The sequence below is a fragment of the Carcharhinus amblyrhynchos genome, chromosome 16, assembly GCF_965287045.1.
Source record: "Carcharhinus amblyrhynchos chromosome 16, sCarAmb.v2.hapA, whole genome shotgun sequence".
NCBI lineage: Eukaryota > Metazoa > Chordata > Chondrichthyes > Carcharhiniformes > Carcharhinidae > Carcharhinus > Carcharhinus amblyrhynchos.
In genome coordinates this window covers 36301434-36317425 of record NC_137339.1, presented here as the reverse complement: position 1 = coordinate 36317425, position 15992 = coordinate 36301434, and the positions used below count along the sequence as shown (strand labels likewise).

Sequence of the window (15992 nt, the reverse complement as noted above, 5' to 3'; positions counted from 1 at the left end):
ATAAGAACATAAGAAATAGGAGCAGGTGTAGCCCATCTAGCCCTTTGAGCCTGCCCCGCCATTCAACAAGATCATGGCTGATCTGAAGTGGCTCAGTTCCACTTTCCTGCTTTCTCCCCATAACCCTTAATCCCCTTGCCTACCAAAAACCTATCTACCCGCATCTTAAATATATTTAGTGAGGTAGCCTCAACCACTTCAACGGGCAGAGAATTCCAGAGATTCACCACCCTTTGAGTGAAGAAGTTCCTCCTCAACTCCGTTCTAAACTGCCCCCCCGCCTTATCTTGAGGCTGTCCCTCAAGTTGAGCATCAGTTGAACCTTAAAATCATGAAGACTTACACTTCTGCACTTCTAGTCTCGCAGTAAAAACCCTTGAAAAAATCTCACATCTTGAAAGAGGTATAACTATGTTTTTAATGGCACGCTAGTTTCATAGTTCTTAGTAAACACTCCAGTGGCTCTGAAAAGCTGATTTTGGACTTCTGGATTTCTTTTCCCAGAGTTGGTCTCCTCCAGGATATCCAGAATATGGATTCTCTGCAGTCCTTCAAAAACAGATCTAGACATGTTCCTGAGAGAGGAGAATCTTTTCAGACATAGATTGGTTGGGAATAATAGGCTCTTATGAGTTACCACGATTCCCTGAAGCCTTTTTTAATTGTCTGGGGAAGCTGGAGAGGTATTTTTAAGAGCCTTTCCGAAATTGACCTTGGGTTTATTTCTTCTCCGAGGAGATTGTATGATTTGAGAGGTGAATAAATGGAGTGCTTGCACCTTTCTGGATGGAGTGGGCCTGATGTGCCAGGTTATCCTTTGGTATTGCTATATAAATGTTGAGTGCACATAATGTCATAATCTGAAAAATACGTAGTTTGAGTTATTGGAATTCCTGATTTTAATAAAAATGTAAGTTTTTTTTGTGACCATTTAAAACAATCCACAGACCCCAGTCTAGCTCTAGGCAGATTTTTGGATGGTGGGTGATGAGTTAGCTGAAAACTTGCTGCCCAAAACATGTGGCAAAGGCTACTTTATTCTAAAAGGTAGATCAGGTTTTCATAAAGGGGTTGCAGGGCACACATGGCCTAAACTATCTTTATGGGGACCAGAGAAGCACTTGTAGTTCACCTGGTCCCACAAAAGGGTTTTTTTTTCAATCTTTCTGTATGTTGCTAATTTACTGTGCTTAATTCAACCTGGTGAGAATGCTGTAGTAACTTCACTACTCTGGCTTTAATTAAAATTGCAGTTGTGGTCCAGACTGTCATCTTGACTTGCCACACATATGTTGGGGAGGTGGGGGGAATGCCCAGCTTCTTAAAAGCTGATTGATAAAATAAGACTGTTTTCCCATGTTTTGCATTTCATTAATGATATATGTTCCATTCTGTGATGTGTGTTCTATTTTTGTTTCCAGTGGATTTGACTATGAAATTATAGTGATTGATGATGGAAGTCCTGATGGGACACTTGAGGTTGCCAAACAGTTGGAACAGATTTATGGATCTGATAAAATTGTAAGTATTTGGGCATTATCTGTAAAGTAGCCATATATGCAGAATCTTTTGCTTCAGGGAACTGGGTGGTCTATAGGGTGGCATAATCTTTTCACCTCTGGGACTTTTCTGAAATCAGTGCAAGTAGGATAAATATAATCTCTCTGTCCAGCTGCTAAATGTTCCAAGGGGACTGAGTTTGTGGCCAAAGTTGGTAGAACAGAACACCCCATAATTTGGCACTGACTAGTAGTTTCACTGAGATAAGCCATGAGGATAGCTCTTCTGGGAAATGGAAATATTATACTGTAGCAGTAAGAGCATAAGAATGTAAGGAATGAGGCAAGGCCATTCAGCTATTCAAGGTCATCAAGTAGTTCCATCTAGTGCTTTTGTGGTAGTGTAGTTAGTCCCCTGTAGCTCCTTCTAAATTAATCAACTCAAACACAGCTCCTATCACTATTTTGTCTTAAATTTAAATTATGATTTCATGACCAGAACCTGTCTAATTCTCTTTTGAAATGTGGACAACTTCAGAATTCACTGGACAAAATTACAGTTTTTTCCATGTAAATTCAATATAAGCAATTTTTTCAGAACTTAAATTCTGAAGTAATTTTCCTGAGACTTATTTCCTGAATTGCTGTAAGGAAATGGCTACTTTTTGTAGGAAGGGAAAATTGGCAGCAAGGCCTAACAACCAAAAGTATAAAAGAGGAATAAAGATGTAATAATGTGGGGCTCTTTATTTATAACACTGGCGTGTGCAATAAATATTGCTGCTTTCAAAATGCATACAAATTCTATCAGCATTGGGACCATCAGGTTGGCTGATTTCCTATGTGCTTAAATATGGAGATCAAAACTCTTCACAATACTTCATATATGGTCTCAGCAAAGCCCAATATAATTGTAGCAAGATTTCCTTATTTTTATACTTCAATCCCCTCGTCATAAATGACAACACCCCAGTTGCCTTCCTAATAGCTTGCTGTACCTGCATGGTAATCTTGTGCTCTGTGTAGAGTGTACTGAAGTCTGAGAATCTACAAGGCATGAGTCAGGAAAGTGATGGAGCACTAATCAAAAAGCAGAAAACTGCAGATGCTGGAAATCTGAAATAAAGACAAAAAATGATTGGGGAAATAATCTCAGCGGGTTAGGTAGCATCTGTAAAAGAGTCAGAGATAACATTTCGTGCCTATGACTTCTCATAAGATTGCATGGATGAGTGAAACTGCAACAACACTGATGAAGTCTGACACTGTCCAGGACAAAGCAGCCATCACCATTAAACATTCACTCCATCTGAATTGAAACTACATTCCTATTTCTTCAGTGTCGCTTGGTTCAAGACCTGGACCCCTCTTCCAAACACCAGTGTGGGTGTACCTACACCAGATGAACTGCAGCTCACCTTTTCAAGGGCATTTAAGGATGGGCAACAAGTGCTGGCCTTGCCAGCGATACTCATACCCCATGAACAAGTGAATAACAATTTTTGCAAGTGATGCACTTAATTTATGGTATCTACAGCACTCTTTCAACTAATGTTAGCTCTGAGTTACATCCAGCCGAATTTTGATGGTTTACTTTCCCGAGAGAGAGGCTCTCTCTTTTATACATTGTGTCAACTCAGCTCACCACAACAATAAGGATACCCTCTCGCATGCTCAGAAAGGATTAATTAATTGGCAAAGTCTACAATGTGTACCTAATTAGTAATTGAGTTGTGATTAAGGTGCATTATAGAAGGAATGTACTAAATTCTCTGAATAACATCTAGTTTAAGTAATGCTTAATATGGGACTATATAATCTTGAACGTAGATTTCAGAGACAGAAAATAATGTTCTTTTTCCCAATGAATCGTTATTTGTTATTTTGACCTTGATATGTCTGCATATATGAGGTAGGAAACTGCAGTGCAGTCTCAGAAACACCATTCCTATTTTACATAAAATCAGTGGAGCTATCCATTTATTCTCCATTTCTCTACAAAAACCTGCCTCAGCATCTTGCCTTTCAGAACCAATTTTATTTTTTACCTTGACAAAACTAAAGCTGATGGAGCACAGTGATTTCAAAAGAAGAGTTCATGAGAGATTCTGCACTACCAACTAGGAGAAGTGGTGGAGGCTGCCTCGCTAAATATTTTTAAGACGCGGGTTGATGGGTTTTTGATAGGAGAGGGGATTAAGGGTTATGGGGAGAGGGCGGGAAAGTGGAACTGAGCAGCGACAGATCAGCCATGATCTTATTGAATGGCGGGGCAGGCTCGAAGGGCTGGATGGCCTACTCCTGCTCCTATTTCTTATGTTCTTATGTTGTGTAAACATTGAGGCTACTTCCATCTCTGACCCATGATCCTTGCTAAGACTACATCATCGTGAAGTTATTCCAACGCTCAAAAAAATAAGAATGCAGTAGCCCCTTTCAAAATGAATTCTGTAAACCCTAAAATATAACTAAATCATCCCTTTAAAAACAACTAAGGCATACTATTTATGTCACAAAACTATAATTAACATAAGAGAAGAACATGAAATTTATATTTATGCTTCTTCAAAATGCTTCAGCTAGGTCATATGTACATTCATGCCATTAAAATAAACCTCTTGTTCATTTCAATCAGCCTTTTTGAAATCAATCTTTATTATAGAGCTGTAGCAGAAGACGGCATATTTAGATAGTTGGGAGTTATCTGCTTGCTTTACAGCTGTGTCTTTTGTCATTTGTAAACCAACTTATCAGAAAAGCAGAGCATACATCATGGAACTGCTGGCTATTTGTTCCTTCTCAGGCTCTTGAACTTTAATATCATTGTTGCAAATGATCAGCTTCAATTTTATACGCTTAACAAAAGAGAAGCAAAGAAAGGCAGGCAAGAAGAGGATGGAGTCTTAATGTTAAATTTTAAAATTTATTTATTGGTGTCACAAGTTGGCTTACATTAACACTGCAATGAAGTTACTCTGAAAATCCCCTAGTTGCCCTGCTCTGGTGCCTGTTCGGGCACACTGAGGGAGAATTTAGTATGGCCAGTGCACCTAACCAGCACGTCTTTCAGACTGTGGGAGGAAACCCACACAAATATGGGGAGAATATGTGTGGAGTCTGCACGTACAGTGACCCAAGCTGGGAATCGAATCCAAGTCCCTGACACTGACCAATTTTTAAACCTCTATTCACTTGGATGTAGTTACAAAGAAGTGGTCATTGGGTTTTTCTTTATTCTTTGCTGGGATGTGAGCATCTCTGGTAAAGGCACATTTGTTGTTCATCTTCATTTGCCTTTGAGAAGATGGTGGTAAGCTGCCTTTTTGAAATGCTACAGTCTATCTGGTGTAGGCACACCCTTGGGAATTCCAGGATTTTGATCCAGCAATATTGAAGGAACACTGATGCAATTCCATTTTAGGATGATGTGTTGTTTGGAGGGGAAATTACAGTTTGCAGTGTTCCCATGCATCTGTTGCCTTTGCCCAGGGAGTTGAAGTCATAATTTTCAGAAGTGCTATTGAAGGATGTTTGGTGAGTCGCTGCAGTGCATTTTGCATATGATACACACTGCTGACACTGTAGAAGGAATAAATGCTTAAGTTGGCATATGGGGTACCAATTAAGTGGACTGTTTTGCCCTGGATGGTGTCAAGTTTCCTAATTGTTGGAACCGCAGGGATCCAGGTATTATAATTGTAGTCAGAAGTTCCAAGGTGTTTTTTTTGAAGTCAGCCTAGACCATAAGTTTAGCATGTGGAATTTGGCATGGGTAAACATAAGCTGTTTCACCCCAGATATGATTCAAGTGACCCTTAGGGAACTTTTATCAAACAAAGTTTATTTAAGAATACAGTTCACATATAATAAGTCAATTAGCAATAATGTTTACCAATTACGAACAATGAAAAAAGGCCATGATATTGTATACACCTTAACTGCTAAATATAATGTTCCAAAAACTCCTACAAACATACACTCCGTTCTAGGCTTAGCACAAAATGTAAGTATGCTCATGTGATGCTGCATTGCAACACTTGCTATGAATTTCTCGTTTGGATGTTGAATTGAAAATGCTACGGTCTTCTCAATCTTGGAAATGTTTGCCCATCTTGAGACGCACAGAATTACTGCTTGCCTATAGCTTCTAGCTGCACCTTACAGATAGCAGGATTTCCAATACCAGGATGAAACATGGTGGCACAGTGGTTAGCACAATTGTCCCACAGCACCAGGGACTTGGGATTGATTCCCGGCTTGGGTCACTGTGCGGAGTCTGCAGGTTCTCCCCATGCCTGCATAGGTTTCCTCTGGGTTGTCTGGTTTCCTTCCACAATCCAAAAGACGTGCTGGTTAATTGCATTGGTCATGCTAAATTCTCCCTCTGTGTACCCAAACAGGTGCCGGAGTGTGGCAACCAGGGGATTTCACAATGACTTCGTCATAGTGTTAATGTAAACCTACTTGTGACACTAATAAATAATCTTAAAAAAACACTGCTTTCAGTCTGGAGTCCAAATAGCTCCTGCCAGACTGAAAGGGGATTTCTCATGTGAGAAAAATAAACTATCTAAAAATACCACCTGACATGTCTCTCAGTCGCAAACACTGCATTAGTCCGAATTAAAAATAAACATAAGGTCCTTTATATGGCTTTAGCACCAATAAAAGGGCATCGGCTCAGACAACTCAGTGCCAAAATTTTAAAAAAACAGGCCTGCTTATAAACTGATTAAAATACATTTCTTAAAGGCACAGTAGCATTACACAAGCAAGTGTATTCCATCACAGTTCTAACTTGTGCCTTGTAGATAGTGGATAGACTTAAAATGAAATACTATATTGGCTTATTTACTGTACAAGGCACCAATCTCTCAAAAGGGATTGTGAGTTCACTCTTTAAAACTAGGCACATGAGAACAGTTATACATAGGTATAAAGTTTGTAGCCATCAGAGCTGTGTCTGTGCTCTGCTCAAAACAAAGTGAAACTGAGGCTGGATCATATGACACGGGGCAGCACTGTGTTAGCACTGCTGCCTCATAGCGGAAGGGACCCAGGTTCAATTCTGGCCTTGGGTGACTGTGTTGAGTGTGCATGTTCTCCCCATATCTGCATGGGTTTCCTCTGGGTACTTTGGTTTTCTCCCACACTCTAAAGATGTGCAGTTTAGGTAGTTTTGTCATGCTAAGTTGCCCCTTAGTGTCGGGGGATTGGTAGAGTAAATACCTAGGGTTGTGGGGATAGGGCCTGGGTGGGATTATTGTTGGTGTGCACTTGATGGGCCGAATGGCCTCCTTCTGCACTGTAGCGATTCTGTGACACATTTCCCTTCTAGTAATGCAATGCTGATATCCCTTAAAACACATTAGAACAAGGAGGTGAGTTAGATGAGTCGCCACAAAATTCCCAGTTCTGATCTGCACTTTTAGCCACATTTATATTGCTTCTGTTCAGGGTCAGAAGATAGAAAGATAAATGAAGTGTGTGAAAAATTGTGTAGAGAGCAAAGAGCATAAAGAGAGATGATATAAGGGTACAGATTCACAGACGCCAAAAATCCCTTACCTAAGGAGCTATTGTTTGTTTATCGATCGAGAGAGAAAAATATAGACTTCCAGAAAGCATTTAACAAAGTTCCTCATGAGAAACTTTTGGCTAAAATTAAATGTTTGTGGAATTGAAGGCAAATTATTGACCTGGTTAAGAAATTGGATGAGTGACGGGAAATAGTGAGTGGCTTCTTGAAGTTGAATGACCAATCGGAGCCTTTCCAGTTTGTAAAACAATAGGGAATAAAAGCTTGTTTAGAGATCCTGTTGACGAGGGGACAGGGACACCACTGAGGTGATGGGAGACACAGGCACACTTTCTGTTATATGGAGAAGGAGTCGAGGTTTAGTTTTGTGTCTCTCTATGTCTGTATTAGAAGGAGATTCTATTGCTGGGGGAAAGGTGTTGGAGAGATGATACCATTATTCAAATTTTGGACAAAATTAGTAACGATTACTTCTCAGTTTGACATTTGTGTGTTCAAGCCCAACTCTAAGATTGAGTATACTACATTGTTGAAGGTACTATCCTCTGGAATGAGTTATTAAAGCCATCTGCCTACTTCACTGATCCAGGTGGGGATAAAACTAGAATATTCTTGCAGTGCCAAGCTAACATCTTCCCTTAGTTAAGATCACCAAAAATAGACTGACCTGGTAATTCACTTAATTGCTGACTTGTGGGACATTGCTACTGTAAGATGTCTGTCCTGCCACATTTGTCCTCATAGCAATGACTATACTTCATTAAAATAATTCATTATAAATGAAAGGCTCTGAGACATTTCTAACAGATGTAATCAGGTGTTGTGTTTCTATTTTTAAAAAGCTGTGAATTTACTTGTAATAAACTTGTTTCTTAAGCTGAACCTTTTAGTAATACTAAACAATTTGTACACCTATTTGGCAAAGATGAAAAGGTGCAAGTTATTTTTATGTTTTTCGAAGATTCATACATCTTTTTGGCTTTTGCCACAGAAACCCATGTAGTAAACAGCTGATCTGTAAAACAAAAAGGTTCCCATTTTACACGTAGCGATTACTTCATAATACCATGAAGTGTAAGGAAAACTCATAGAAAAGTACTATTTATTTTCCAGGAACTAAGTTTCTGTCTTGGAGCTTATCTATTACAAATATATTAATTTTTTTTTAAGAGGTGTAAATCCTAACTTCCATGTCACAGAATCTCTCCTCATTGTGATAGAGTAACCACTTATTTTGAACAATGCCATAGTAATAAAAATTTATTTTCTTTTATTCGTTTGTGCAATGTGGGTGTTGCTGGCTCGGCCAGTATTTATTGCACATCCCTAATGGCCTTGAGAAAGTGATGGTGAACTGCTTTCGTGAACTACTGCAGTACAGTCCATACCATGGGGTGTAGATACACCCATAGTGCTGTTAGGGAGGGAGTTCCAGGAATTTGGTCCAGCGACACTGAAGGAATGATGACATATTTCCATGTCAGGACGGTGAGTGGCATAGAGGGAGACTTCCAGGTGGTGATGTTCACGTATCTGCTGCTCTTGGACTTCTAACTCATAGTGGTTGTGAGTTTGAAAAGTGCTGTCTCGGGAGACTTGGTGAGTTCTTTCAGTGCGTCATGTAGATGATACACACTTGTGCCATTGTATGTCAGTGGTGGAGGAAGTGAATGTTTGTGAAAATTGGGTGCTAATCAAGCAAGTGGCTTTGTCCTGGATGGTGTCAAGCTTCTAGAATGTTCTTGGAGCTGCACTCATCATAGCCAGTAAGAATAGCCCATCACACTCATGACTTATGCCTTGTAGACAGTGGATGAGCTTTGGGAGTCAGGAGGTGAGGTACTTACTACAGAATTCCAAGCCTCTGACCAGCTCTCATAGCAAATGCCACTAGCTTTCGGGGCTCTGCCCCTTCGTCAGATGAGGCCACCTGAAGAAGGGGCAGAGCCCCGAAAGCTAGTGGCATTTGCTACCAAATAAACCCTTTGGACTTTAACCTGGTGTTGTGAAATTTCTTACTGTGTTTACCCCAGTCCAACACCAGCATCTCCACGTCACAGCTCTTGTAGCCACAGTATTTATATGACCAGTTCAGGTCTTGGTTAAACTCCTAAGATGGTGTTAATGAGGGGCTCAGCAATGCTAATGTTATTGAATGTTAAGGGGCAATGGTTAGATTCCCTCATTGGAGATGGTTATTGTTTGGCATTTGCATGGCAGTAATGTTACCACTTGTCAGCTCAAGTGTGGACATTATCCAGTTTTTGCAACATTTGGACATGGCTGCTTCAGTATCTGGGGGGTTGTGAACGGTGCTGAATATTGTGCAATCATCAGCGAACATTCCCATTTCTGATCCTATGGTGGAAGGAAGATAATTAATAAAATGGTTGAAGATGATTGGCCTAGCACAATACTACTGGGGTGATGTTCTGGAACCAATATGACTGACGTCCAACAATCACAGCCATCTTTCTTTTTGCCAGATATGCCAAATAAAACTGGCAGAGAGTTTCTCCCCCACCCCCCCGATTCCCAATGACTCCAGTTTTTCTGGGGCTCCTTGATGCCATACTTGGTCAAATGCTCCTTGGTGTCAAGGGCAGTCACTTTCACCTCACCTCGAGTTCAGCTCTTTTGTCCATGTTTGAACCAAGGCTGAAATGAGGACAGGTGTTGAGTGGTCCTGGCGGAACCCTAACAGTATCACTGAGCAGGGTATTTCTAAGTGAATGCTACTAGATGTTGATGATCTGTTTCATTATTTTACTGATGATAGAGAGGTAAATTGGCCATTTTGGAATTATTCTGTTTTTTGTGTAGAGGGCAGAGCATACCTGGGTAATTTTCCACATTGCTGGGTAGATGCCAGCATTGTAGCAACTTGGCTAGGGGCATGGCAAGTTCTGGAGCACGAGTTTTCAGTAATATTGTGGAATATTGTTAGGGCTCATAGCCTATCCAATAATAATGAGTGTAATCTTTGTGTAATATACAAAGTTGCCTATAGCTTTCAAGTTGATTAAGAACAATGGACTCTCTATTAACTGTGCCTTTCTGTAACATGTGGCTTTCTAGTAGCATTCTTAGGGATTTTGCTGCAATTACTATTTCATGTTCCCACAGCTCCTGAGACCTAGAGCAAAGAAACTGGGATTAGGTAAGAACTGTGTTGTCTTCCTGTATGAATGCTCAAAAACTATTTTAATCTGCAGTTTGTACGTTGAATTATTTGCTTCATGTATTGTGGTCTATAAAGAACATCATTAATGAAAATTGGACTTCTTATTTACTAATTTCAATATTTTAAATGTTCTGAGCATTGCTAATGCTAAAAATGGCACACTTGTAGAATCATGTTCTGGAGCATGAGTGTTTTTGTTTGTATATTGGGTATTGTAGAATAGTTACAGTACTGGACTAGTCATCCAGAGGCCTACACTAATAATCCAGAGAAACTATCTTCAAGAACTAAAGTGACTCAGTAATGCCCTTTTGAGACTGACTGCTTATGTGTGATTCTTAACTGACCTTTGAAGTGACCTAGCAAACCAGTCAACTTCAGATGAAAAATAAAAGCTGCAATTCAGAGAATACACAATAATGCTTTTTGCAAGTATACATATTTGTATCATGTCTGAATTAATCATGAATTGACACCAAAGACTTCGTTTTTTAATGAAATAACCACTAGGGGATGAAAGTTGTCCTTTTTAATGCATTGAGACAGTGTGTTCATTGATGGCTCAATAATAAGTGACTCCAGATGCTCCCGGGAAGGCATGTTAGCGTCCTTGAAAACATTTGATACTATCTGTTTATTGAACTATTCTGAATTCTGCCAATTTTAATATTTTATTTATTTATATTTATGTTAGACAGCTAATGTTAATTGGCCTCCAGGCTCAAGCTTGGCAATCAGACCACCTGAGTTTGTTAATATGTAGCTGCTTGCCTCTCTCTGGAATCCAGAATATCTTAAAAAGAGCCAATACTCCTTTTCTATCACTCATCTTTGTCAGTTTGCAACCTTTGACTGCTGAACAGAGCTGACTGGAAATGATCTGAGGTTAAAAAAAGCTTTGACAACCATATCCGCAAATATTTTTCATATATATACACTTAAGGACTAGCACATACAACAATTTTTGTTTTGTTTCCCCTCTTCAAATTTTCTTCAGCTAGTTTGCCAAGCCGCTTGGTACATAACCAAGAAAGTGCTGTAAAAGCTTATGTAAGGTTTTAATAGGGCAGGAGATGTTAGGGAAAGTGGATGTTGCTTTAGTCCACTGAGAGCTACTCTAATCTACTTGGCAAAACCAACAATGTCTAAGTCACTGTGAGTGTTATTATTTATATTGCAAAATTAAATACTATTCACAACTTAACATAGCTTGATACTGACTGGGTACAAACACAGGAAACTGTCACTTCCAAAATTTATGCCACCTACATTGATTATTGCAAAAATATACACCCTATTTTTCCAAAGATTATTAAAATACTTAGTGATTTGCAACATTCCACTTCAAATTGCAACTCTTCTGTCAGTTCAATTTGTGGCAAAATCCATATTAAAAGTGTCAACATTTGATTGTCACATATCCATTACAGCTGTAGGTGGCACCAATGTTCCCCTTTTTTTATTTGTACAAAATGGGCAACTCATTTAAGTGTGCAAACACTGCCCAGTTCACCTCTTCCTCTTTCGTTTCACTTGTGTATTCCTGCCCCTTTCACCGCTGCCCCCCTCACTCCCTCCCCTCGCTCCCTCCCCTCCTCGTTCCCCCCCATCCTGTTCTTTACTCTCCTAGTCAACGTGCTTTACATGCTATTTAAACATGTCAAGCGTTAACAGTGATATAATTCAATTTTTAAAAAACTTTTAAATGACCTGAAATCGTGCTACGCACCCACTGTACGTACTGCAGGTGGTTTGCAACTTTACACTTCCTCTTGTTACTGAATCCTAAGATTAGTTTTGCAAGATCAGCAATGTTGTGCTATTGAACCAATGGCAAATGTGCAATGTAACAAGATTGGTTCATTATAGTGTACCACAGTCATAAAAACATACTTATAAATAAAGCAAAATATCTTTTCGATACAGTAGCTTAAATCTGATGTAGAAATGAGTAACAAAAGATAAGACAAGCATTGTTTAGCACAAACTGTTGGAATCCATCTTGTTCTTCAAGGAATTGTGCACTTAAATTTTGGAAAGATTCCAGTTAGGCAGAAGTTAGTTATCAAAGAATACTTAGTAATTGCATTTTCAGCAACTTTGTTAAACATGATTGTACAAGATACAGACTACTGATATAGAATACAGATGCTTGGAGATCTGACTTCAAAATATTGGTCTTAGAAATAGTAACATCGATTTATAATATAGTAGGAGACCATTTGACCAACTGTTCCCATGCCAGATGAAGAATGCCCATCTAGTCTTAATTCTCCTTCTAGCTCTTGGATTATGACAGCTTGAGTGCCTTTCAAGTGTTTTTTGACCTCTCTACTAAGTAAAAGAGGTCCTTCCTAATCATTCTATTGAGGTCCCTAATAAACATCATTTAAATCTTTGTTCCAAACAATCCAACACAATTGTAGCATAACTTCCCTGCCGTTATTGAGGTGCCTTGGGCAATGAAGTATCCTGTACGTCGCCTTGTCTTGTTACCTTCAGAGATCTGTGAACACACAATCCAGGGTGTACTATTGCGTTGCACTTCTTGGAATCCTACAACTTATTGCATACAGGCAGTCCTCGACTTTAAGATATTTGGATTACGCTGAACAGTGTGTTTACAACATTTGTAAATATGACACCCAGATCCAACTTTCCAAGATTGGTTTTGACATCCCATGTAAGTGGTGACCTCGTGCCACATCAGTGGTGTCCGTACAGTAAATGTGTATTGATGTTCAGTTGCGGTTGAACACACTTTTGCAGTACAATACTCAGTGCACTTGTTTTTCCAAACTCTTGCTTAAAATTTAAAATTTCTTGGCCTGTAATAATGGCAGAAAAGTGTAAACCTTGTGCAAGAGATATCCCTTCTAATAATGGAAACCAAAACGGAAATAATTAAGAGGTCTGAAAGAGATGAGATGCAAACTGAAATTAGTAAAGCTTGAGATATCCCTGCAATGACTGCTGTGACTGAAAGACAAGTTAAGAGTTCAGGAGCATGTTAAGGATTTGCCTGTATTTAATCAACTGTGATAATGAAGCAGCGTGTTGAATCTATTGCTCAGATTGAGACACTTAATAATTTGGCTGGAGGATCGAAGTCAGCACTACGCTCCTGTTAGTTTAGGCATAATTCAGGATAAGGCTAGGAATCGTAATACTGATCTAAAGAAGCAACAGGGGGAAAGTTTTTTTAATGTAAACGAGGGGTGGTTAATGTGTTTTAAAGCCAGGCCTAATTTGCATAACATCAATGTTTCGGTTGAAGCTGCCAGTGCTGATGAAGAGGCAGCTCGTGATTTTCCTAATACATTGGCTGAAATCATCGTGCTCAGCAAGTTCTTAATGCTGTTTTTGAAAATAAAATGCCATTGAGAACCTGCCAAAGAGGAAAATTCCATGCTAAATTGCAAAGCTGCTGAAGACAGGTTCAGTCTTCAGCTTGGTGCCAATGCTGCAGATGACTTTAAACTTAAACCTTTGCTTGTGCGCCATTCAGAAAACTCCAGGGCTTTCAAGGGATGTCCCAATGTATTTCTCCCAGTGATATGGAAATCCACTTGTAAGGAGTGGGTCAATAGGAATATCTTTGAGGGTTGGTTCAACCTTCATTTTGTGCCAAGTGTCAGGGATTGTTGCAGCAGAAACAATCTTGCATTTAACGTACTGTTACTTCTAAAGCATTGTTACTCCTTTGCAATGCTCCTGGTCATCCAGCTATCCTTGATGACATGCATTCTAACATCAAAGTAGTCTTTCTGCCTCCAATGCCACCTCACTGTTGCAACCTATGGACAAGAGATAATTATGTCCTTTAAAGCCTTACGTGCACATTTTCCCAAGCCATCAGGGCAACTGAGAAAGAAGGTGGACCAATTCTCAAGAAATTTTTCAACAGTTACCATACTATTAAGAACATAGGTGAGGCATGGAATGAAATTACACAACCAAGTTTGCAAATATATCTCCTGGTCCATGGGTTGCAACAGTGAGGCGGTTTTGGAGGCAGAACGACTACTTTGATGTCAGAATGCATGTCATCAAGGATGGTTGGATTGTCAAGGAGTAACAATGCTTTAGAATTAACACCGTGTTAAATGTAAGATTGTTTCTGCTGCAACAATCCCTGGCATTTGGCACAAAATGAAAATTGCATTTTGAGTTTGTGTATAAATTCCAACACTTTAGGATACTGTTGAAGAGGCAACCAGAAGACAAATAGCTCAAATTAGATATTGCGCCAGAGGATGTTGATGAATTGCTGGCATCACGTTCTGAAGAATTAACTAATGAGGACCTCATTGAGTTGGAACAGCAACAAGTGCAGAGAAGATGATGATGCAGCCACTGTTGAAGATATTCCTCCCCATAAAGTCTTAACAGTACGCCTGTTAGCTGAGGCATTTCAACATTTGAAAGCTTCCATGTCTCTTTTTGAGGAACATGACCCCAGCATTGAACACAATGCATCAGTGAATAGGGGTATATACGTGTACCACTGCTACAGAGAAATTTACAAGAAGAACATAGAACATAGAACATAGAACATAGAACATTACAGCGCAGAACAGGCCCTTCGGCCCACGATGTTGCGCCGACCAGTTACAAAAACAATGACCCACTAGCCTATACCAATCCCTTTTCGTCCATAAACCTATCCAGAGATCTCTTAAACGCCCCCAAACTAGACGCATCTACAACTGCAGCAGGCAGGGCATTCCAATCCCTCACCACCCGCTGGGTAAAGAACCTACCCCTGACATCCGTCCTGTAGCTACCCCCCCTTAATTTAAAGTCATGCCCCCTCGTGCTAGCTTTCTCCATCCGAGGAAAAAGGCTATCACTATCCACCCTATCTAAACCTCTAATCATCTTATATGTTTCAATAAGATCCCCTCTTAGCCGCCTTCTTCCCAACGAAAACAACCCTAGATCCCTCAGTCTCTCCTCATAGGACCTCCCCACCATACCAGGCAACATCCTAGTAAACCTCCTCTGCACCCTCTCCAACGCCTCCACATCCTTCTTGTAATGCGGGGACCAGAACTGCACACAGTACTCCAAGTGCGGCCGCACTAGAGTAGTGTACAGTTGCAACATTACACTGCGACTCCTAAATTCAATCCCCCTTCCAATAAACGCCAAGACACCGTACGCCTTCTTGACAACCTTATCTACTTGATTCCCAACTTTCAGGGATCTATGTACACACACACCTAGATCCCTCTGTTCATCCACACTATTCAAAGTCCTCCCGTTAGCCCTATACTCGACACATCTGTTGCTCCTACCAAAGTGAATTACCTCACACTTCTCCGCATTAAATTCCATCCGCCACCTCTCGGCCCAGCTCTGCAACCTATCTAAGTCTCCCTGCAGACTATGACACCCTTCCTCACAATCTACCACACCTCCAACTTTGGTGTCATCAGCAAATTTACTAATCCACCCAACTATACCCTCATCCAGATCATTAATAAAAATTACAAACAACAGTGGCCCCAAAACAGATCCCTGAGGCACACCACTCGTAACTGCACTCCATGATGAATATTTACCATCCACCACCACCCTCTGTCTCCTATCTGATAGCCAATTCCTGATCCAACTTCCTAGATTACCCACAATCCCATACATCTGCATTTTCTGCAGAAGCCTACCATGGTGAACCTTATCGAACGCCTTACTAAAATCCATGTATACCACGTCAACTGCCTTACCCCCATCCACCTCTTTGGTCACCTTCTCAAAAAACTCAATA

The 15992-nt window shown here is 40.1% G+C and overlaps 1 protein-coding gene across 2 annotated transcripts in view; it reads left to right on the top strand.

Annotated features, from left to right (window-relative positions):
- The window catches only part of dpm1 (dolichyl-phosphate mannosyltransferase subunit 1, catalytic), a 71940-nt gene that overhangs the window by 21863 nt on the left and 34085 nt on the right, over window positions 1–15992 (top strand). For both annotated transcript variants that reach the window (XM_080204996.1, XM_080204994.1), the window contains exons 2-3: window positions 1422–1521; window positions 10165–10198. In XM_080204996.1, coding sequence (XP_080061122.1) covers window positions 1422–1521; window positions 10165–10198 — 134 coding nt within the window. The remainder of the gene's footprint in view (window positions 1–1421; window positions 1522–10164; window positions 10199–15992) is intronic.